The sequence below is a fragment of the Rhynchophorus ferrugineus genome, unplaced genomic scaffold, assembly GCF_030347505.1.
Source record: "Rhynchophorus ferrugineus isolate W39M unplaced genomic scaffold, kcgeb_rfMv2 rfM3, whole genome shotgun sequence".
Lineage (NCBI taxonomy): Eukaryota > Metazoa > Arthropoda > Insecta > Coleoptera > Curculionidae > Rhynchophorus > Rhynchophorus ferrugineus.
The window spans coordinates 43,746,529-43,772,715 of record NW_027472582.1 but is presented as its reverse complement, the minus strand read 5'-3'; the positions used below and the strand labels follow the sequence as shown (position 1 = coordinate 43,772,715).

The 26,187-nt window shown below is 32.5% G+C and overlaps 1 protein-coding gene across 1 annotated transcript in view; it reads right to left on the bottom strand.

The window, feature by feature from the left end:
* The window catches only part of LOC143193320 (uncharacterized), a 38,650-nt gene that overhangs the window by 6,203 nt on the left and 6,260 nt on the right, over positions 1-26,187 (bottom strand). Inside the window, exons 2-4 of the mRNA XM_076399475.1 lie at positions 9,954-10,134; positions 9,473-9,661; positions 743-988 (exon numbers count right to left, since the gene is read on the bottom strand). Of these exons, the coding sequence (XP_076255590.1) occupies positions 743-988; positions 9,473-9,661; positions 9,954-10,108 (590 nt within the window). The 5' untranslated portion in view covers positions 10,109-10,134. The remainder of the gene's footprint in view (positions 1-742; positions 989-9,472; positions 9,662-9,953; positions 10,135-26,187) is intronic.

The window sequence follows — 26,187 nt, the reverse complement described above, 5'->3', positions numbered from 1 at the left end:
TTATCTGGGATGTTATTGAAGGGTATTTCCATTCATTCTGTGCTCAACCATCGTTTGGTTTAGACGTGCCACCATCGACTGCCCACGCCTCGTCTACCGGTAACACCGCTGCCATCCGTTTTATTTAATTGTATTTTTCACATATTTTTATATAGCTAATAAATAACGTTCACATAATGTAAACATCACTGTTTCATTTCGTTTTACCTCCATTCACCGAGCCACATCATTTACCCTAAACAATTATTATAACATATAGTAATCAATTATTATAATAATATTAGTGAAATATTATAATTTTTCTTACTAGGTTTCTTGATATGTGTAAGTTAAATATTTTTTTAAAAACATTTTACAGTCTTCTTTTTACCAAGGAGGGTTTATCTGGACTAGGCCTAGAGTTTAACGTGGGCTCTCAACCACGGCCCTCAACATAAGCCTACCGACTGGCGAGTGACCAATTTTGAAATCATCCCAGAAGACTTCCGGTCTTACCCAGCTTGGTTACTGGCGTCATTGGGATCATTTTCCTTATCGGATTTTACACTCTTTCCTAGGACAATCACAAACATAAATTTATTACCATGCCCCAGCAGGATTCGAACCCGCGATTATCGCAACAGTAGATGGACCGTTCTGTCGCCTTTACCACTGCGCCAACCAAACCGGAATTAAAGATAATAACACGTTTGTTTGAATATATTTTAACGTCAATATCATATTATTTTTATGAATAACTTACCATATGTATTTGTACTCAAAGCTTTTGGTTATAACTGGATCTTTCTTTCCGTCGAACCAAAACTGACAATGGGTTACAATAGTAGGTTCTATTCTGTCAATCATGCCCAGAATACGAACAGTTGGGCCCAGCTTATTATTTTTTCTTTTGTCCAAATACGCGCCGTATAAGTGAAATGTTCCATTAGATGTATGCAATGTTTGCCAGTAGTTATTGTTAAATTCTATGTCGAATATACTGGGAAACCTGTAAATAATTAAAAAACGAGATTAAAAATAATAATATACTCTATTTAATCCAAATAATATAATATTGCAAATGATAACAATATATACTAGGAGGTTGCATGTAATTTCATGATTTTTTACTTTAAAAAGGCATTTATGGGGAAAATTGGCACAATATATATTGAGGCAACATATATTGTGTTGAAAGGAAGATATTGGTTTGGTAGCGGCTCAATCATCGATTCATTTTTGCACTTCCGTTAAGCCATGCTGAATCGACCTGAACAATTGATAATCCGACAGCGCTAGGTTTGATAGGTATATTGGATGCGGCGGAAATTCCTTGCTTGCTCTCGATCTGTTGGTCAGCTTTGTGTAAGATGACTTTAAATCTGTTATTCGCTATTTCTCGATCTACACTCTAGGGATGCCGAATGCCAGTACCTTCTTGTGAATCATCTTCATCGTATATAAAAGTTTGGAAAGCTGTCTGATATTCTGAACTATGTTTTCGTCCAATTACTTTTTACTTAAAATCTTGCATTTAACTGTCTCTTTTACTCCTTCTGGCCGTTTTTGTCATTCACATCAAGATTACCACTTTTAAATTGTTGAAACCAAAATCGATAATTGTGATGTGAAAGAGCAGCATAATTATAATTTTCTAAAAATATTTGGTTGGACTTCAAAAGTAAATTTCTTCAAATCAAACAACAAAAGTAATGAATGTCAAAAATCAAATTTTGACCGTTAAGTGATTAGCGTCTGTATACGTTCTAAATAAGCTAATAATGATAACTACTAATTTAGGTAGTGAAATGTGAGATGCATCGAATTTAATAGTTAAGTCAGGTTGTTTAACACTTGTTTAAATTGATATTTCCCATTTTCACTAATAGATATCGCTGGTCAAACTACATAAAAGTATGTTTCATGTCTTACAGGTAATTTAAAGTTGACGCGTCAGTGTATTTTTAACACCTTTGAATGTGAAATAAAAGAATTTTGCGTTTCATTTCGTTGAAACGATAAGAGTAAAATTTGTCTCAATCACACAATAGTGTTAAAACCTTGTGTAAAAGTTATAAAGTGAAGATGTGATCGGAGCCGATGGTTAGTGCAACAAAATAGTACAAGTAAAATATTATGAACTGTAAGAGAAGTTCGGAAAACAATAAAAGTTGAATGAAAACTTGGTTTAAATTATGAATTAATATGAATAATCAATAAACAAAAAATATGAATAATAACACGAATCAAAGAACGGATGCACAGCAAACATCAGTTGAAGCTTATATGGCATAACAAATGTGTACCGTACCGTACTATAGCAATGAATACTTACGCTGCTACCTACATAATTAATCAGGAAACCAAGAAAATCCCAACCCTTGGATGATACTAAAGCACAATGCTGACTTAAAGAGAATCAAATTAAGCCATTTCATTTTATGTAGTGCAGTGTAATGTACTTAACAAGAAATATAGCAGTGTTTTTCATTTAGTAGAATATCGTTAAACACTATATAACACATTAACACATTATAACACATACATACATACACTACACACATAACATACATATACACACATACATATACACACATTAATTATACACACTAAAAAACAATAAACACATTGGTGTAATACTTTGGACAAGTTGGTTTTAACTATTCGAGAAAAAATACCAGATTTACAGAAGAAAAAGCAATTTTGTAAAAAGAAAAACAAAATGACGAAACCACAGATAACCATAAGGTAGAAAATGCCGAAGAGGCTATAGAATATATCAATAAGGTTTAATGTATCCATTGCAATGGCGATTACCCAGCAAATTGCAAAGGGTTTAGATGGCGCTACTAGAATTAAATCCATATGTTTTTTTAGTTATCCTTCAACCCTCAAAAGATGCGCTTATAAGTTTGACAGCTGTCGGATCGTTAGTTAAAAAAAAATGGATAAAAAGGAATTTCGTGTGTTGATAAAATATTGCTTTTTGAAGCGAAACAATACAGTTGAAGCAAAAACTTGGCTTGATGCCAAGTTTCCGGACATTGGCCCCGGAAGGAAAATCAATCATCAAGGATTGGTATGCTAAGTTTAGACGTGGTGAAATGAGCACCGAAGACGGTGAACGCTGTGGACGCCCAAAAGAGGTTGTTCCACAAAAATCCACAAAATGATTTTGAATAACCATAAATTGAAATTTAATGAAATAGCAGAACCTCTGAAGATATTAACTGAACGTGTACATCATATCATTCACGAATATTTGCGTATGAGGAAGCTCTGTGTAAAGTGGGTGCCGCGCGCGCTCACTTTTGACCAAAAACAACGACGAGTTGATGATTCGGAGCAGTGTTTGAAGATGATCAAGCGTAATAAACCCGGGTTCTTGCGTCGATATGTAACAATGGATGAAACATGGCTCCATCATTTTACTCCTAAGTCCAATCGATAGGCATTCGAGTGAACTGCACACGATGAACCCGCTCCAAAGCGTGGGAAAACGCAACAGTTGGCTGGCAAGGTTATGACGTCTATATATTTGGGATGCGCATGGAATAATTTTCATTGACTACTTTGGAAAATGAAGTGCTGCTTCGAAAACGATGGCAAATATCCATGAATTGGGCTTCGAATTGCTTCCTCATTGACCATATTTTCCAGATCTGGCCCCCAGCGACTATTTCTTTTTCTCAGATCTCAAAAAAATTGCTCGCTGGGAAGAAATTTTCGTCGAATGAAGAGGTGATCGCTGAAACTGAGGCCTATTTTGAAGCAAAGGATAAAGTTTCTTTCTTTCTCGAGTTTCACAAAATATTGTTCTGGGTCCAACGTTATAATGCATTTCTGCTGAACTACCAACCACAAAAATTGCTACTGTGGCAACACCGCATAGGACACGGCAGTCTTAGTATCTCAAGACGACCCAATAATAGCATGAAAACAATTTCAGACACTTAAGATGTGCAAAATGTAACCGTCGTTGAACATTTGACGTATTAAAGCTAATGAAAGAAAATTTGCTCATGTAACTTTGACCTTGCATCTGAGAGCATGCCCATCATTCATCACCAACACTAAATTCTTGGTATGCGTCTAGATCGACGCCTAACTTGGCACATAGCACATACTTAACGAAAACAATTTAGACATAAAATAAATCAAATGTATTGGCTTGTTTGACATAAATCGCAGTAATCCTTAAACAACATGTATATTGGTATCTAATATAGTCATCTTTCAACACATCCAATTAAAGTATTTACTGCTACAGTCGATGTTCCGTACTATCTTTAATAAAGTGATGCAGTGTGATATCCTTCTAGAACCCACAATGAGTATAATTTAAAGTGTTAGTTTTAAAAATTTCTGAGTGCTTGTGCACCCCAGTGGACTAGAAGAACTTCAGGACTCTTTAGAAGGAATGGTTAACGTTATTTGATGACATGAATTGAGATTCTTAATCTGTCTGTCTAGAACGGCTTTCAGCTGGTGACGTTCAATTAAATATTACTTCGAACTTGTTGAACAAATTCGTGGGAAGAAATTTGTCAAAGCGCCCTACCGCGAAGAATTGGCTTTTCAGTATTTAACCAAGTTGTTTCCAAAACATATGTGTTATAAGTAAAAATAAAAGAAGTAATATTTCTTAGACCTTGTGTTAGAAAACTAATGGCTGCGGCAAAGTTTACAAAATGTTTAACGCCTGATGAAGCAGCAGATGGACATCGTTTCAACGTCTTATTCAAAACATTAAAAATTATAAGATTGGAGGTCGAATGTCTTTCTCTTGATTTTAATCCACAAAACTTGGGCAATGATGAGCGATAAGAGACTGTTGAGCCCTAATGAGTGAAATCAGAGCAGATCCCGAGCAGTATAAAAGACTCAGGTTGACCTCTGTTTATTTCTGATTTATACTTTTTAATTCAATAAATAACTGTAAATAAAATAAATTTTGAAGGCTCAATTAACAGTTTTTGTTTGCTTAGGTTCAAAATTCTGCATTTGTGTTATCATAGGAAATACTTATTGCCCATTGCGTATAAAGTACTGAAGACAATAAAATTATTATAGTTATAATCTACAATTATGGTATTTAACATTATAAAATAATATATGCAGTTTCTTTAACACAGTAATTGTACATTATTTAAACCTAAAATATGTCTGCTTATCAGACTTCCGGTAGTTAGTGTGAAGCGGTGATTGTATTTTGTTCATTTATGAAAGATAAACATTGTGTTCAAATTTATTTTACTTCGTTAAATTTGTTACCCTTAATGGTTCAACGATCTGCTTAATGCCATGGCATTAAGTATTTATTATGATAACTGTTATAATACATGTAGAAAATCACTCCATTAAGTGATTCCTTGTATAAATATATTATTCTAAATTATATATGTTATATAATACGGTCCTGACTATCCGGCCATCTGTGTAAAAACTACCTGAATGGTGAACCAGTGAAACGGAAGGGTCTGTTCTTTAATAGATAAGAACCCTCAGTCACACTTGATATCGCCGTTCAACAAGTCGCCTCTTCTTTTCGTTGAGTAAAATAATATTTTCCCGTAAATTAATAGCTTTTTTCTAAACTTTTTTACATATTGTAACTAGCGCAACTGGTAGGATTTCAAGGAGATCATAGGCTGTTCTCTCTATTTTGAATACATTTAATTAATCGGAATCAAATTGATTATAAAGAAAAGAAGGTAGGTTGACGTTGGATTGGCAATCGTTCCGTAGTTACTCGAAACGTTTCTTGGTGTATTTAAATTGTTGTATGTTCGGGCAAAAGTATCGCAGCTAAGGTTGTAAGGTCACAAAAGGTCAACAATCTCTAGTCACAAACTATTCTAAGTAAGAAACATTCAAGTCTTGAAAAACACTACTAGTCCGTGGATTCCCGGGACATGCATCACAGTTCAAGGTGTAACGTCACCAAAGGTGGACTGAAGTTGCTGTGAATTGATATAGTTTACTGGAATTTGGACAGAACCTTGCAATTCAGAGCAATCAGTTCCTTAGTCGACTTGGAGTCGTCAAAATTTGGAAGACCAGAAGAATAACGACCACGTATATTTCTGCGGCCATTTCTTTAGGAGGGAGCTGTTATATAATACGGCCCTGACTATCTGACCATTTGTGAAAGCACTATCTGAATGGTGCACGAGTGACACGGAGAGGTCCTTTTTCTAATAAATATGAATCCTCAGTGTCGCTTTGTATCATTGTTTAACAAGTCGCCTCTTCTTTCCGTTAAATATAATAATATTTTCAAGTAAATTAATAGTTTATGTCCTCTAAATTTAAGTATTATAACTTATATATGTCTATTAATTATATCGGATGGTGTTAAACGTTTTAGTCTACGCATCTTACTATCATGTTCTGATACTATCACAGTATTATTCAGCTGATAGGAGTGCACCATAACTTTTTTGGGGTAATTAGCACAAACACTCTTTCAAAGTACTTAACACAAACACGTATACTCCTTATGGGTTCTAAAGGAATATCGACCATAAACAATGACTGGAATGCAAACGGATTACGCGGAAAGCAAACAGAATTGGAAGACGTCATAACATTCTATGACGTCGACATCGCTCTCATCCAGGAAACTTTCCTGAAACCCATCGCATCGTCTCTCTTTCGAATACTTTTTCTTTACAGAAACGATAGAACCCATCAGAAAAGGAGTCAAACACGAGCTCCTAACGGTCGTTATCAGCAAACAACTTCGAAACAACCTCCATTAAAATCGATATCCAAGAACGCCCCTTCGTGATTACATCCCTGTATAGGAAATCTTCTGCATTCAACTATACTGAATACCGAACACTTGTCGAAAGAAAATTTCCAAAAATAATAGGTGGCGATTTCAACGTCCACCACCCCACCTGGGGGTGTTCCAGAGCGAATTCAGTCCAGAGTCTGGGCTACGGTCTTGCCCTGCCAGATGAACCCACCCATCACCCTATCACAGCTTCTCAAGGCGAAGCAAGAGTCCTTGATTTCTTTATTCTTCAAGACGTAAATAGCACTTCCGAAGTTCGAGTCCTTGACGAACTAGACTCTGATAATCGTTCGGTCCTTCTCATATTCGGAAACTGCGCCACCACTCAAGTCCCACTCCCAAGATTCAGGAAAAAGACCGACTGGAAAAGCTACCGATCTTTCCTCCTGGAATCAGATCCAATTCCGAAAATTAAAACTCCAGAACAGTTCGAGGAAGCCGTACTCAAGCTAACTTGTGATATTCAGTCTGCTCACAAATCTGCGATAGTCGAAATTTCATCACAACTCCAACCGTGGATAAAGGTGAACAGAGCATGCAAAGGGGTAAGGAAGGCCGTCTTGACCTGGTAAGCGATGAAATGGAACTCATTTCTCGCGGACCAAAGACTGGATGGCCCGCACAATGTCATCCCCCCTCTGAAGTCAGCGGTTACAGGAAATTTCGACCAAGAAACTGACCAAGAAAAAGTCGAGCTCCTCGTAGAGAACTACGAGGCTCAGATGAAATGCCTCCCACCCGCAGAGAACACTAAAGCTAAAGACAACGACACTGTCATCAATGAATCCAACTGCATCAAAAAACCAATAACCCCAGCCTTTCTTCTTAACCATTTCGTGTCCAAAGTCCAGTTACCCAGTTAAAAAAGCTCCTGCATAAGCAGTTCGCGGAACTGGCAGACATCATTAACTTCATCATGAGGCTGCAACATTTCCCGACGTCTTGGAAACACGCACATATAGCGGTTATTCCCAAGAAAGGAGCAAAATCATCTCCATCTGAATACAGGATCAGCTTTCTCAGTGTCATTTCGAAGCTTGCCGAGAGGGCAATATTCTACGCTCTCAGTTCTTTCACAAAGGAAAATAACATCACTCCTGATGAACAATTTGGCTTTCGTGCTCACCACTCCATCGAGCTACCCGACTGGCTGCACACATCCATCACGCTCTTGACCAACGTAAAAAGCTTGGAACAGTCCTTCTGGACCTAACCAAAGCCTTAGACAAGGTCTAGCACGACGGTTTGATCGCAAAATGCGTGCGATTAGGCCTCCCAGAAGACCTAACCACTCTCATCAAGTTCTATCTATCGTACAGATCTTTCCAGGTCTAGATCAGGAAAACACAAGCCGAAAACAAATCGATGCTGGCGTACCTCAAGGTTCCCCGCTGGCCCCAGCCTTATTTAACCTCTTTATTTCGGATCTGCCAAGAAAAGAGGACAGTGACGTCGCGTTTTACGCTGACGACACTTTCTTCACGGCCGCCAGGTTCGAAGTTACAATTCATGAACGTTTACAGAAGCAGCTCGATCATACGGTCAAGTGGTTCAAATTCTGGAGGTTGCAAATCAACCCCCTGAAAACCCAGGCCATCATTTTCCATAACAAGCGTTACGCACTACGCGTCTCGCAACTGGCAAGATCGACACCGCAATAATTCTGTGGCTGGATAACGTCACGTACCTAGGTCTCCACTTGGACCGACGGTTCGGTTGGCATTCCCAAATCCAGAAAGGTTCGGGGATAGCAAACCTGCTATCTTCTCTGATTTGCCCTTCTAGCAGACTTCCCTTCTCCATCAAAATGCTTATTTTACAAGATGTTAATTCGGTCCGTATTCCTCTACGGAACTAATGTCTACTTCAAGTTTGTTACATCTAACCAGGTGAAACGGCTTCAAGTTTTCCAAAATAAGCTCCTCAGGAGAATCTTAGAGGCTCCATGGTGCATCAGAAATAATCAAAGTCATAGGGAAACTGACACTCCAGAAACCAAGCACTTCATATCTCTATCATTCCACAAACAACAACTCAGCTCAAGTACTTTTGAAAACGCGCTTGTTCGCGAGCTGGTTGATATGCTTGGAGCTAGAACCGCGTCACCGCTAACTCCCCCTCCTTTTTTTTCCAGGATGAAACAACCTCATCCGTCGTTGCAGTCATAATTTTTGCCCCCATACGACAGTATCCAGTCGTGTGTTAAATCAAGTTCGTGAATCAATAGAATCGCCAGGTCCTCCTGCCCAATAACGGCTGTCCGATGGGCAGGTGCCACATCCCCAAATTTAATGCAGTAGCAGTAGCGATCCACAGGGGTCAACTGTGGGGCCGTTTTCGTTTAGTGTATTGGTAAGCCTAAAGGCAGACCCACATAACCCGGTCCAACTTGTCACTCCAGGGCAAGTCTCCGCGACCAGGATGCGCCATGCATTCCATCGTCTGGTTTTAGGCCAGAACAAAAAAAAAGCACAAACAATGACACGCAATCTTTTATTTTAGATTTACTGTTGATTGATGACTACGTTATACTTGTTAGAAGTATCCCATAGTTGGATTCGATATAACCAAATAGATCTAAATATTAATTCGTACAGCCAATACCTTGAATTTAATAATAACATATTCTGTAAATTCCATCATATTTTAAAACAAAACTGAATAAAATGCAAGTAATAAAATCATATTTACCTCGCACAAGTATTGTTTAAACCCATTGGTTTATTTTTGTTCTTATTCCAATATGCAATGGGTAAATTGGGAACCCTATTTTGAATATCTTGTATTAGATTATCTTCTGTTAAGGATGGGCTTTTGTCAACCGACGGTTCCAAATCTATGGTTTCAGTTGTCGAATCATGGCGAGTTAATGTATCCAGTCTAAAAATAAAACAACCATTATTTAAGATTGTGTTATGGTAGACAGTAGTTAAGTTATAATTGAGGGCTCGTTAACCTATGGTATATATTTTTTTAATCAGTTTTGTTTATATAAAATATAATTCATATAAAAATTACAGTTAAAACATAAATTTATGTAACAATATATAAAAATTAATCAGCAATAACTAATTAAATTAAAAATAACTCCAACGCCCTTTCTTAAATTGAGTTATCGATAAATATTCGATTACTTATCAGGATTAGTTTATTATATGATTATAATACTTACCTTTTTTGTAGTAAGTATCTGCTGTTTAGATGTGGCATAGGTACATCTAACTTAATGGAACGAAATTGTAATGCCGTGTAGATAACCAAGGCCCATACGATTCCCAGACTGACTACCTTGGTTATGAATCGTCCACCTCGGTTGCCCTGCATCATTATGTTATCGGCTTACCGAGGAGGACCTGAAACAGAAAATTAAGCGATCAATAAGAGAGTAATTTTTGAAAAAATTACATTTTCATGAAAAATGTTAATTACATAAGTATACACAGTTTTGAACTTGTGTTACCAAAAGCTGTTTATAAGATAAATTGATGGATTGAATAAAAATCAGCAGTCTGTCTTTTAAAATTAGTTGTAGTTTTCAAAATATATATTATTTTTTATTATTTATATAATTTTGACCATTAATGGCTATTTATTGAATTAAAAATTATAAATCATAAATGAACAGAGGTTGAACTGAGTCTTTAACACTGTTTGGGACCTGTTTCACATATTAAGGTCTAATAGTAATCACTCATCATGCCTCCTTCTTAAAATCCTCGGAATCATCTTGGCCCCGACATATATTCCTTAAGAAATCAAATGTTTTAGCTCCATAATGAAATCGCATTCATTGCTCGACGGCGATGAAGATGAAGTTCTTAAAGCATTTTTTGGATTTGCACCTGGACAAATTGGCAATGGATCATTGTCCATATGTGGAATTGGCTTCGACATTTATGATACGTAAGTACATTTATACTGTACTATTTTGCATTTATATCCACGCATTCATCGAGCAAAAAAAAGTAGCAATCATATACATGATTTTTTATTGTACAGACTTTGTTCTGCACGCGTTACAAAACAATTTTAGTACACATGCACGTACTACGTACAAGTATTTCAAATATGCATCTTTTAGTAGATTTGTCATGATTTTTTCATATTTACCGACAATATAACATCCACAAACGTAACAAAAACATTTCGAATCGACTTTGTAATGTTGTCTCTGTATTTTCATACGTTCCGACGCACAATTACAGCACAAAAACAAGTTTTAAATGATGTTCAATGTAACGTCATAAGCTAACAGCTATTATAAGAACGTAGTGCTGCCGCCATGTGCGAACTCGAAAGCGAAAACCAATCTTGACCCACAGATTAAATATCTGAGTTCACAGCATCAAACATTAAGAATCGTTCTCACCTGCTCGGAGCCAAAAGTTATTTTTAACTCGAATTTGTAAACTTGTGATATCATATAGTAATAGCAAAACATGATCTGAATTAGGCTTATTTACAATATCATTTTTAATTATGACAATTTAAAAAATTATACATAACTAATTGTTATAAATACATTTATATATTTTTTATAACGTTCATGTAGATAAGGAAAAATTGCTTTAAATTTTATCGAACGTATTGTACTATTTTTTAATGTTGCTTGACATGCGAAATTTCTTACAACATTGTTGCTACTCCAATAAATTAATGTGTAACTATGAAACAAAACGTGTCGTTCTGTATAATATAATTGAGATTAAGCCATACAAGTAATTTTTTTAATTCCGTTATATTTGCATAGGATGACGTTAAATTTGTAATTATTTGCTGTTTATATATTTACAAAAATATATCGAATATAAAATTGCTTTATCTATTTATGTATGGTCTCAGTAATAATAAGTATTCTATTATAGTACCCCATTGTGTTGTATGTTGAGACACGTATGTGTTTATTGTCACTTAAAAGGCATTGTAGTATCCATTTGGTGGGAGGCCGAATACAATTGAGTTGTCAAAATATTCTGTATAACTTCAATATAGATGCCCACAGTTGGTCATGTAATATATATTATGTATAGATATCGTAGAGTGATCGTAGATTATATTTGAAGTAATTTTCTTAAACATAGGTATTCTATAAAATACAATTATTCCATTTAAATGGTAATCATTGACAAAAATTAAACCGAGCGGTGTTAGTTACTATCAGGTTTTAAAAATTAGCAGCGTTATTTCCAACATGTGATACATAGCATAAAACCTTCATATTATATATTATTTATGCAAAAAAGTATATAGATCATAATTTGTGCTTTTTAGAATTCTGAGCTATGAAATTACTTTACACATTTCAGTAGTATTCGTTATAGTTTAATAATTGTAATTTTTGATGTGTGATTATATTTCAAATTATATAGTTTGCTGGTACATATTTTTATATTTCAACATATAATTATTATTGTAAGTTAATAATTACGTAGGACAACACCCCTTTAAAGTACTCAGTTGTAAAATTGTATAAATGTAATAGAAGTAAAATGTTAATAATTGTTTCGTTCATATATGAAATATACATTTTGTTATTATATTAGTTATAGAATTTTTTACATAGCTTGTGTATCTATTGCATTATACTCTAATAAGTTTTATCTAGTTAATAATAAAAAAAATTATTTGGAATAGTATATATTATTATAATAAATATGTTATGGCAAAACATATTAGGCTGTCTGTTAATTGGTAAAAGTCAAAATCGGTTACAGATTAACAAGGTAAAATACAAATTAGAAATTATTTATGATAATATATTTTAAAGTTTCCTTTTTACCAACGAGGGTTCATCTAGACTGGACCTATACTTTAACGTGGGCTCCGAACCACGGCCCTCGGCATTAAGCCTACCGACTGGCCAGTGATAGAAACCATCCTAGAAGACATCCGGTGTTACCCAGCCTGATTACTGATGCTCCAGCGGGATTCGAACTTGCCACTATCGCAACCATCCTGTCGCCTTAACCACTGCGCCAACGAAGCCTGTTATTAATATTATTAGGGGAAACTATTTTCAATATCAAGAGAATATTTATTTGCAAGTCTACATGTAGTATCTGATAAATATTTACTAATACAATAGAAGTTCTCTTATAGTACATTAATAATTAATAATAAGAAATATTAATGGATCAGCTAAATAATAATACAATAAATTATAGCTAGTAATTCAGATAAATAGTGCAAGTATATAATTTAGTTTAAGCTAAATAACAACGAGGGTTTAACAACGATGATATACATTGATTATTATTTCGGAAATACTTGTTAAAATAAATTGAAATATTAATGTTTACATTGCATTGCAATTATTAAAGATTTACATTGATAAAAACCACCTAATATTTTGTTTACATTAATTTGTGTAAACTTATTAGTGAGACTTTTAAATAGACGAATTTTCAGAGTCAATTCGGTTTAGTGAATATGATAGATGGCTATCTTAGAAAAACCACTTTTGATAATTCATATTTACATTACCCGGAATAAAAGATATTTCTGGAAAAAGTGTTGTTTTGGTCACACTGGACGGTTTTTATGGGTACAGATCTTATTTACGCATTATTTTAATAATTTTTTATAATTAGATATTCTATCGTGTATAGATGGTGTCAGGGCCCCTAATGTAATTTCAAATCGCTAAAAATCCTAAACAAGTTGTGTATTTTCGTTCCAAGGCAGAAAAATATTGCAAGGCCGGAACTAGCCAGTATAGTTTGAATATCGGTAATTTATTCACAGCAATAATATCTAATGTAAGCTAATGCAATTATTTACTATTTTAAGTATCTTTAAATATATCTAATCTGTAATTAACGTAATATCGAGGTAAATCACATTTGAGGTTAGGCCTCATTCGTTTTGTTTATTGGGTATCCCTAATAATTTTGGTTAACTATGTAACATGCATATTTTGGTAGCTGCGTCAAATACATTTGCATCTGTATCTTCAAATTATCATCATAACATTTTTCAGTAGGTTTGCCATGGAAACAATTTTGCTTTGTCTTTGCAAATGTAGAGCACTTGATTTCAATAATACTATTATCACATTTCCCAAGTGGCAATTGTACTATTAATGGCTACTCTTTAGAGTTATTACTTGCACTTATTAATTTTCTTGCCAAGTGTTATAATGATCGTATTTTTACTTAATGTTCTTTAATATTCTACCACGTTTCATGGTTAGTGTGTCTGGAATAATCCCTCACTTCAATTCCATCAAAGCTCCGGTATTCTTTTTAAAATTATTATTTCATGTACGGTTACAGAGTAGTCATTATCGACGAATCGATTGTGGGCAAATTTAGGTTATTTGCCTGGATAAGCCCCAGTTTTTTCATTCATCTTTTCTTTCCGTTGGTTGCCCAAAACTATTCTTTTAAAAATCATTAAAAACTTCAAAAGTTGGATTGGGGAAATTATGGTTATGAAACGGTAAGGGACATTAATGTTTCGTAGCGCCTCTGATATGTCTTTGACTTAAAATGAAATATTCTGATATTTTGTGTTTTTATTTCTGGTAAAATTTTAGTGATCCCACTTTTAATTTAATTTTTATAATTTATATAGCTAATATTTATAGTTATATAATTTTATAATTTTAAGTTGTATCTTTATAATCTCTCTATAGTATATTTTTCTTTTAAAATTTTCTGATTCTTTATTACATTCATCTAGCCTATTAGTTATAAAACCAATGCAGCGAGGCTATCGATTAAGCGCTTATCTGCATTAATTCTGATTGTATGCTGTTAGGTTAAAATCTTTACTTTAATAATATATAAACGACAGTAATAGCAAATAAAATTTGTATGTTCAGACTTAAATGAATCAGCATTTATATTCAACAGATGAAATCATCATAATATGTTGTTAAAATATGACATATCACATATTAAATATTAAAAAGTCATTAAAACTGAAAAAGCCTTGAGGAAAAATACCTTGAGGTTTGTATTTTTTTGTGAAACACTGTATTTGCCTGCAAAATGTAATGTATTTTATTATTATATAAACAAGCATAATATACTAAATGCAGACGGTAGATATTTAGACAAAATTAAGAAATCTAAGCACTCGGTAAATACGTGACAAACAACTGCAAATATTTTGAAAGTAAATTTGTTAATGCGGAGGTCAACAAAATCAAACTGCAACAAGCAGAGACATAAATCCTGTGCTGGTTTCTAATTTCCATTTAGTTTAACGTAGTCACATGTAACGATGAAAAAATACTCCTCAAATGACCAAAATTTGCCTTGAAAATATGTAGGTTTGTTGTAAAAATATCACTTTTAATATCTTTTCGATTTGAAAAAAAAAATCGATATATACAGGAGGAATATATGTCTAAATGCTAGTATTAAAACATGTTAACATATTAATTAGATTTCTGAGAACATTTTATAGAGCTGTTAGTTAAATAAGACGGCCATTTTTAAATACTTTATGTGCAATTAATTTATTGCCGTAAGGATCAATTTTATTTATAGTATTAATAGCCTATATATTTTATTCAATAATTCATATTTTGACATCAATCGTAAAACATTTTACGGCTTTATTATACCAGTATTAGTTGTTACTATCTTATCAATATTAGAGAAATATTCCAGAAACATCAAAAAATTCATATTGACATTAAATATTCTTTCTTGATGGGAAAATAATTTGATGAAAATACGTATGTATTGTATCACACTTTACAACACTTTAGTAATAATAATATTATTTCTATTGTGTTGTTTTTTGACATACCTATATGTTTACTTCACAGCATTTATTTCGTAGAAGGCTTCATAATGCATTTGAGTTATTAATATTCTGTATAACTTCAATATGAAGAATATATGAGCGTAAAAGGTTGATAAAACCATTTTGATTTCATGCAAACAAATGGCTGAAGAGCCCAAGAAATATGAAAGAAATGCGTGTTTATTTACAGATGTTTTCACTTGGGATTTATAATGACAATAAACAAAATGTGAATTTGGAATGTTAAAATAGTAACAAAACTGAAAGTAACAAAAAATACATGGATATAGGTTATAAAATGGAAAAGAGTTTGAAATAGAGAAAATTATTCAAAAATGCTTTATAAAAATATTTTTAACAAAAAATAAATAAGGAACTCACTAAAAGTTAAAAAAATAATCTTTTTAACACAAAAGAACATTTTAAACTAAAATATGTACATAATAATCGTTGTAATAACTAAATACAAATAAACAAAAACCTTATTTAACCTATCTACTACACGTATTTTATATTCTACTATATACAAAAAATTTAGCTTCATACCTACCTAAATACCTATTTACAATATTATTTTTACTACTACTCACTGATCACTTTGAAGTTAGTATGTGCCGAACCCAAACTGTTATATTAATTTAGATTTGTTTTGTTAGTAATTTATTTTTTTTGTAAATGTCACAAAATTATATTATTATTTTTAGAGAGTTCTATTTATTTTTTCAAGTAGGTTCAATTTTTTTGTTAAAAATATTTTATTTTTAGTGTTTTTAGTGTATATACTCACTAAATTATGCAGTTATTTTATTAAGTATTGCAATGGGTAGGCCCAGTAAAGCCCGTATGAGCATAAATAGGAATAAAGAAACAATTATTGAAAATAAGGAAGGCTTCAGGCACCGAGGTCCGCTACCTAACCTAGGTGATTTAACAAATGTTCTAACTAAACTAGAACAACAAAAACTTATTGTTCCCGTTGGGAATCGAACCCGCGACCTCTGTTTGGGAGCTAAACGCTTTAACCAATACACTATAGAACCAGTTATCTGCAATATTTCTACGAGGTCTTATATGCTATAGTTAGTGCTTAGAAAGCAAACTGATCGGCTTTTGCACTGAACGACTTCCGATTTTTCGTCACATCAGCTCAGCAAGACAATTATACCCAAATATCTGATTATTTTAGATAAAAAATATGTGAAAACTTTGTACGTGCCTTTGAGATTTGAGCTTTTCCCTCGATTTCCCTCCTATCCTCCCAACAGATCCTGACTTGGCTCCAATGGAACCACCTCGGAAGTGCGTTCTTTCGAATAAAAAAAGAATTTTGAAAATCGGCCCACAATCAACGGCGAAATCGGCGAACATACATTAAAAAATATATACTGCCGAACATAGAACCTTCTCCTTTTTCAAAGTCGGTTAAAAAAGAAAGAAGAGACGGCTTGTTGAACGGCGATAAAACACGATATTCAGTGTTTTTAACCATTAGAAAATAGACTAAACACATCTCACTGGTCAAGATTTAGGTAGATTTAAAACAGATGGGCCTTCCACATACCCGCGATAGTCAGGGCCGTAACGCTGTATTTATAACATATATGCATTAACATTAGTTAACAATGATAAAGGAATAAGTATCACTGGTAAGGATTACATAACAAGAATATATATGATGAAATGTGCAGTATGAAATACAGTTTAAATGATTTTGCTCATCTACTATATTTATATCCATAACAAAGTCCTGAGAGATATTGTAAGTGTTCCCAGAGACTACAGGTCTGATTACTTACACCGAGACCTTCAGATACCGACTGTCGCTCAGTAAATCAAGAGAATTGTAAAGCCAATATCGAACTAATACAACTTCTGGATAACACCAGAACAGGACACAGGATCAAAATAGTCAAATTATGCCATCCTGTGTAGTGTAGTAAGGTACATTTAATAGGAAAACAACAGTGTTAATACATTATTACACCAGAGACTAAGATAGGACCAATGGATCCTCCTCGAATATTTACCTAGATTTAAGTTATTGTAAAAACAAGTTGTAGGTTACTCGAGAACGAACAATGCAATAAATAAATTTAAAAAAAATCCGTGAAATAATCCTTGTCTTTTTGGGATTCATGTCCAAGACTTCAGCTTGCATTAAGCAATTACATGTGAAAGCCATAAGGACTTCTTAGCGTTACAAGATTTAATATTCTAGGTATCACTAAGGCTTTTGACCAAGTCTTGCATCATCTACCAGGCCATCATCTACCTAAAACTAGGTCATCTTCATCTATTTCGTTTTGAAGTATAGGAAATACGCTAATGCAATATTTTATTAAATTGTCCAATCAGTTGTTGAAAATTAAACAGAAATTTACATAAAATTTACAGAATATATGTTAAGATTTACATATCATAAGATATATATTTACAGTTGATCAGGATAAGCAAATTACAAAAACTTTACCGGCAAAAAACAGCATTAGCTATGAGTTGTATTTTTGGAAGAATGGAGAAACCAGATGAAGTATGCGGAATGGCGCTAACTTACACCGTTTGTAAAGCATTTACAAAAAATTGTCTATTGCAGATTTAGAGAGAGAGAGAGAGAGAGAGACATTTTTAGAGTGGCGAATGCTACTTAACCTATGCGGTAGTTATTGAAAATTGGGCCACTCGGTTCAGTTCCATCGTGAGAAGTCACAGTAAACATTTGAACGATGTTACATTATGAATATGATCCAAATAAAAAATATTTTCTTTAATACCTGACACATAGTTCCATTTCAATTTCAACATTCGTCTATCCTTTTTGAAAAGTTATAACGTTTATTCTTACATATTTAAATAAAAGTATATTAAATAAAGACTGAAGTGTCTTAATGGGTACAAATTCGATATTTTGCCTTGAATACAAACTTTAGATCCTTTAACACATTAAGATAAGAAGCTAAATGTATCTTTATTGGAAAAGTAGTTATGAAAATTCTGTCAAATTTAATTCTGACGATCCAACAATATATAATATTTTGAGGTCTGAGTGCCAGAAAAGTGGGGGTTAAATAAGCTTGATGCTGGAAAATGATATTTTTCATTGTGAAAAGTTTCTTTCACAGTTTTTAGGATTTGTATTTATTTAGTACAAAATAATAATAATAATAATAATAATTTGAGTCTACTGCTTTACGGCTTTGGAGTGCACAAAGTTTCCTTTGTATCCCTATAAACTGGTGCTAATACTTCTTAGGCGTTTTTAGAGCACATTTTATTTTGATCTTTTTATGGAGGAAATATTTTTAAAAAATAGTTTTTTTTTTGTATTTTGAAAATATTTAAATGTATTTTTTTTAGAGTCAAAGTCTAAATGTTTAAGAAATGTTTTAAAATTTTTAACTTTTAAAAACAATAGATTTTAAAGATTTTGAAAGATTTTTTTTTATGTTTCATAGACTTCATCTTTCTCTAGTTGGTAAAAAATTATGATTTATCTTCGATAAGAGTTACAAGAATTCAAAAATACAAAAAAGAATACATCTTGAGTTCTGTCTAAGAAGCTTAATTCACCAAACCCGTTCAAAAACGACTACCCGAAAATTCTCTGAAACCGCAATTGATATTTCAAGCCACGTGTTAGTTTTAATAATTTTAACGTTCTTGACAGTATACTTTTATTATTTCTTAAAATATATATTAAACTATTAAAATCGTATTTCTTTACAGTTTTTCGTACAAGATAATATGAATATGTGATAAAATCATATTGATAGTTGTTAGATTTGCGTTAACATTGTTTTTATTAGGAAGCAGAACGCTGAATTGATTACAAAAATGAACATAAATATGTAATATAAGAATGTTTAATATTTAGTTTAAATCTTCTAGTTACACATAACATAATCAATTAGATTAACAAGTATTATATTTTAATACCACATTAACTAAGTATGATGCAAATATAATTACTTTTCAGCAGTCAGCAGCAGTTCAGCATATGATAATAATCGACACAGGCTTTAATCTATTACAAAATAGGTAAAAACCCTTATATTTTCTTCTATTTTAAACCTCTCAGTTGTTGTGCCATTTAATCTTAACACAAGCACTTAAATACGCAGTGTATGTTAGTCCATAGTCAGTAACGTAAAAATCGTGTGATGTAACACCTCATTCTAAAAGAAACAAGCACAGGGATGGACGTGGTCGTTGTCTCGACTAGACAGTTTATAGTTGTAACAGAATTATTTTTTGAGTATTGCATGTACCTTCGTCTACCAGATTGTCTTTCCTATTCAAATTTCTATCGCATGGAATGGTTTGAAGGTGACTGCAAATGTGGCCTTATACACTGAACTGCGATTCTTGTACCGGGAATTCACTAACTATTTTTTCAAATATAAAATATCGTATCGTGTCAAATGTCTAATGAAGCCAGGCCTAAGCAGGAAAGGCACCGAACGAAACGCAAAACTCATGGCTTATGCATATCAAATCAAAATGCAAGGGTTAAACAAAGCATATAAGAAGTTAGACCTGATGGAAGATCCTACATTACCGTTGAATATCCGAGCATTCTAAAAATCCATATAGTACGTGATAAAACCGCGTGAGAGGGACCTACTAGCTGGAAGAGTATTTCACTCCTCAAAAATCTAAACGAATCGGACTGCAAAAAAAGGTACACATCACAAGGGGAATTGAATCAGCCTTCTCAGCCACCACCAAGAACCTGAGACACGAGTTTCAGTGATAAAACGCGACGCATTCAGAGTGCAAAATGAAGAACATAAAAAGAACAATCAAGAGCAGAACAAAAATCAGCGTCGAGAAACAATAATAAATAATCCATCAAGAAACTGTCAAGAATAAGTCAACAATAATTGAATAAAACGGGTAATTTTACTCACAAAAGCAGAATCTCCGTTCGAAGAAGACATTCATCAGGTCTGAGGACGGAATCGGCGTTAAAATAAGAGAAAACCATAAATTGAGTTATTAATTTTTCAAGATTGTTGTCTCTCCTTAATACTTATCACCACGTTGAACAGTAGATCCAATCCAGATAAACACTGGTTGGTAAAAACTGCAGATCTGTTTTGCCTTCGCTAGATAATTCACCAGACATGAATCTAATAGAAAACATTAAACATAGAACTCACCAGACGAGCATTGCAAAAGAAGTGATTACCACCAAGCAGTAGCTAGTAAAAAACATTAAAATTAATTATATTATTTTTTAACTATTTCAAACTGTTTGTATAATTTTTTTGTAGTTTTAATGATACCAATAGATTATAAATAAAAAATATACAAGAGACCCTCAATTAATCACTTGTTACAAAAATCCAATTAAAAAAGTAATTTTTTAAAATTTTTTTGTATTGTTATTTTATTGTATCTAAGGCAGGGTAAAGTAGAAAACGTAATTTCAAGTATTAGTTTAACCGATTTAAAGAGTATATGCAGTTACATTTCCACTTTTTTTTATTAAACAGTATTCATTCAACTCATTAATCCATCTAGAAGTTACAAAACTGTATGAATTCGTAATGATTTTTTTTGTAAAATAAAAAAAACCCTTTCAAATTAAACTGGGTAATTAAAATAACCGGTATCCATTATAAAGTATCTAATTAATACCAATTGCGTTTCTAATAATAAGCAGGGTATTCAACTTTACGAAATACCACTGTCGCAACAAGGTACAAATAGACAGGGCGAATGGTAGCCAGCATTTTATTTTTCACTTTTACTGACATGATAACAGCCGAACACAATGAAAGGTGACCGTGTTTCAATTCAGAGGGTGGTGGCTGCACGCTGAAAATAATCCTATTCAGATAAAGCGGAAGCATTAATAATCGAAATATTTAAATATGGCAATGGTGAATGGATTGTTCGAAAGTTTTTAATTAAAACAGAACGTTGCCAAATGTACGTTTTTATAAATTTATATGTTTATGCTCTACGGGTTCATATAATAAATTAATTATTTATTAAATAATTATATTTCCTTATTTTAATTCATATATCACTAGAATTGACAACTGTTATACCTCTGTATTTATTAAATGATACACAAGTTCATTTGTTGTTCACAAGTTGTAACATAGCCAATGACTCATTTCAAACCATATTGATCAGCTTACTTATTGGCATGGCTGAGATGGTTGTTCTTTAAATAACTTCACATTGTTTTATTACGGCAAACCTAAAGTTAAAATAACTATGCTTTAAGAGAGATTCGAAATATTTTAATAACTGTGGACATAAAATAATCCACCAGGAATGATTGGTAATACCACATGCATGACTTAATTATATCCCAATAAATCAGAGCTACAAAAAAGTTATTATGCATCGACACTATGCAAATGCTTTCTTGATAATTTAATTTTAACATAACAATATTAACCTAATAAATGACCTATTGATTTGTGTTCATAAGTCATACCTAGCAACGCCTGCTTGTATGTATAAAGTCCGATATCAGTAGTTCTATCAAAGTGATTTTTAAATAATAAAATGAGCCATAAATAATATTTCTCGACCTTCGGTATTTCAAGTATGTAATTGAAAAAAATATACAGGAAAAAAGTAATATTATATATTTTTCCTTGAACTCTACTTCCTAAATACATCACATACCCTTAGCCTGGTTAGTTAATAATCATAATTCATCGGACTATTAGATGCACAATATACTAGATATGTGATAATATTATATTTTCATAATCTGACCATGATCGTTCAGTAATGCTGAACATTGGAGCATATTTATGCATACTTATCTAAACACTACTAATTTTCCATACTATTTGGTAACTGAACGAGTATACATTTATAAGAGACTCGTATACACAATAAAAAACATTCGATATTATTTCTATGAGACCCGGATCCTATTAAAGGTACTAAAAATAATAAATACATTAAAATGGCGTTCAGCCGGCTTGGTGGCGCAGTGGTAAAGGCGATGGGACGGTCCTCCGACTGTTGCGATAGCCACGGGTTCGAATCCTGCTGGGGCATGGTCATAAATTTATGTTTGTGATTGTTTAAAATTTGTGAATGTTTTAGGGAAGATTGTAAAATCTCACAAGTTGGAAGTTGGTTGGTTGGGTAAGACCCGATGTCTTCTGGGATGATTTCTAAAGTTTGTCACTCGCCAGTCGGTAGGCTTAGGCAATATTTAATCACAACTATTTTTTCTGCTTTAGAAGGAAAATAAACAACTTGTTTGGAGATTTTATTGATGTATTGTTATATTGAGGCACCGTATAACAAAATGATTAAAATAATATATCAATAACACTTATAACCACACAAACCTTAAAGTGTGTATAAAACAACTATATCATACACAGATTTAGAATTTTTGTGCGTATTTAAAATTATATACGATTTTTTTTCAAATCCTTTATTTTGTAGAAATAATTTTTATTATGAGTAGAGTATGTAGAATTATTGCGAAGTCAAAAATAATCCTCATTTCTATTATATAATATTAATAACATGTGACAATAATATTAATATTTAAGCAACAAGATTAAAAACGATGGTTGTAAATTGAGGTATGTTGTCTGGATTAAATTGACGACGCAATGTGTTTTTATTCGAGAGAAAAGCGGATGTTAGATGGAGAAAGCGAACAAAAGCCTTGTGGGATGCGCAATAATCGAGAGATAAGCTGTTTAAATAGGATTTTTATGGATTTAAATTAGTAGAAACCGTACATGACGAACATGATTGAAGACATTGTTATTTGAATTCCTTTGAAATATATATTTGTTATTTGTTTCATGAATATTCTATTAATTGCAATTTCTTAAATAAAAATTAACTTTAATGAATTAATAATTAACCTCAGAAATATTGTTCATCGATTTGTATTATTTTGCGCAATTATACTGAATTGGCAGGAAAAAATGATAGTCGCGTACTGCAGAACTTCCCATCACAGTTCAAGGTCTATCCAGTCAGCGCCTATCCAGTTTTCAGGATGTCCTGTTTTACGTACTATCTTAAACATGCTAAAATAATCTTAAAAAAGGCTACAGTTATTGAAGTTACTAGTTATAGGTAGGATAGGTGCCCGATCTGACACATCACCTTCCCGGTTGTTAATTATTCAACGAACCATGGAAAAGTCCTTATCAGGTGATGGCTTGGTAGTGACAGACACTTGCTTTAAGTGAAACATATTTATATTTTAAACGTAATTTTAAGGTCGAAAAAAAATGTAAAAATTAAATAATACGTCTAATATAATATATAAATAAATATACATAATATTAGAATTTAGTACTGTATTCGTTTTATAAAACCACAGAATAGTAGAATAATGTTCGTCCACTGTGTTTTTGAATTTAATATTTTCCCCTGGTAACAAAATATTTTTAGCAAGAACTAAATCTCTCTCGGTTTATTTTAACCCTCTTTATTAAGAATCAGTTTTAAATAGAACATCTAATTCTGTTCGAAGCGCATATTGCACGGGTCAACTAACAAGTTCAGAGCTATTAAGAAAATTACTTTACAAGGCTACTAAATTTAATTTACATTGTCACAAACATATATATCTTTAGTTATACATGTAACATATATATCGTCTGCTCAATTTTTTAATATATTTTGTATTAACCTCATATTAAAATTTAAATATGAAGAAGGAGAAATTATTTAAACTATAATCATTTTTCATGTCTGGTACTTTTTACAAGCTATAGCTAAAAGATTAAAACTTTTTTATATCATTCAATTTGTTCGATTATTTCTGATGCGACGGTTGAGGTAAATTTGTTTTTAAACAAGACTATCATATTAGTAAAAATATTTCGGTCAAACATTCATTCGATCTAGCTGACATGACATATACATATGACATATGATATGGGCATAGTTAATGCGCAAGCAGAATGGACGCAGTGGATATAGTCATATCACAGCATAAACCATCATAGCTTTTCAGTTGTAAAAGCTTAATGTCGGTTGATTGGTGTTTCACATAGAACTTTTTGATAAAAATAAATATAGATAAGTTTTGGGTCTATTATATTGTAAATTTTTATGATTAAACATTAATATATAAAAAAATATAAATGCTTGTAAATATAATTTAAACAAAACTGAGTCATCAGTTTTCGGGATTACTAATTATATTTTTTATTAGATTTATGTTATATTTACTCTTATCTATTGTCAGAAGTATATAAAATCATAAAAGCACCGAATTTATAATGATATAAGCATAGTAATTACGATAAATACAAGAATCACCATCAATTAATATATTAATACAAAACCCTTATTTTCAGCATAATTTAATGAGCATTTTTAAGGACTGCGGATTAATTATCTGGAGGACTTTTTAGAGTTAAAATTTACCTAAGGTAGATCAGTGGCCCCCTTTTATAGGGGCGGAGTAGCCTTATAAAAGTACTATATAAATAGAACTACCCAGTTTACATTTTTAAAAATATATAAATAAAAGATAGACATAATAAAATGATTCTAATACATGTACATATGTTATAATAAAATGTGAAAGGTTTAAAACACAAAAAACTTTTATTTTACTTAAAAAACTATTTTATTATATGGAAGAAGTGACGACTGTTGAACGGCAAGCCATATTGACGGTTTAAATTAGTGTTGAAAACAGTTGCAAATCAGTCGCACTAGTCGATAACCAAAAAAGTAGTTGACTGAAAATAATAATTACTATGTGAGTAAAACACACGCTTCGACTGTTTTTTCCATTTTAATCGTTGTATTTTAATATTTGGAAAATAACAACGACATAATATAGTAAAAGTAATTGGTTTATTTCTATTTCATTCCAACGTGTATGTAGCTTTTTAATGGTGCTACAAGTGAGATGGACATGTAGGTATTATTTCCTGAACTTTCATTAAGAAAAAAAAGGAAAGAGATAACTGCTGGGTGCTCAAAAGCACAGTTTCATTTTGAATCATGTAAAATTATTTTTATATTTTACATATTTCATTTTAAAGAGGAATTGAGTACTGATCGCTAAATATTTGGACAGCTTATAGTTCTAATACAATTCTTTGTGAGTATTGCTTGTACCCTCGTTCGCCAATTTGCTTTCGGTAATCTTCTCTTTACGTTATGACTGTTCAATAGTCTATGACTGAGAAACTGAGCTATGATAATCCGCCTTTGATGCCGTCCGCCGTTCACCCTGAACTGCAAGCTTCTGTCCAAATTCCAGTAGAAAGTTAGGTTACAGCAACTGTAGTTTGTCTTTGGTGGCTTAACACCCTAAACTGTGATGCTTGTGCTGATACACCACGGTCTAGTCGTTTGAATGTTTGTCAATTGAATTCGATTTTAATAGCTCGAAACGCATTATATCTTGCTGATACCATCAATATTTTCTGCTTTTCGATCTTTTGCATAAAATGTAAATGTATGGAAACAGTTAATACTTCAGATACTAAGCTGTTTGAAAGTTTTTTGAGAGTCTGAACCTTAGTCGAGAGTTTTCATCCAACAAGTCTTGAACTGTCTGCAATTTTTTAAAGTTTTGAATTTAACCCTTAGATTAGGTTGTTTAACACTTAACACTGTTTATAATGATACTTCGCATTTTCACTAAGAATCTAAATATATGCTAGTAT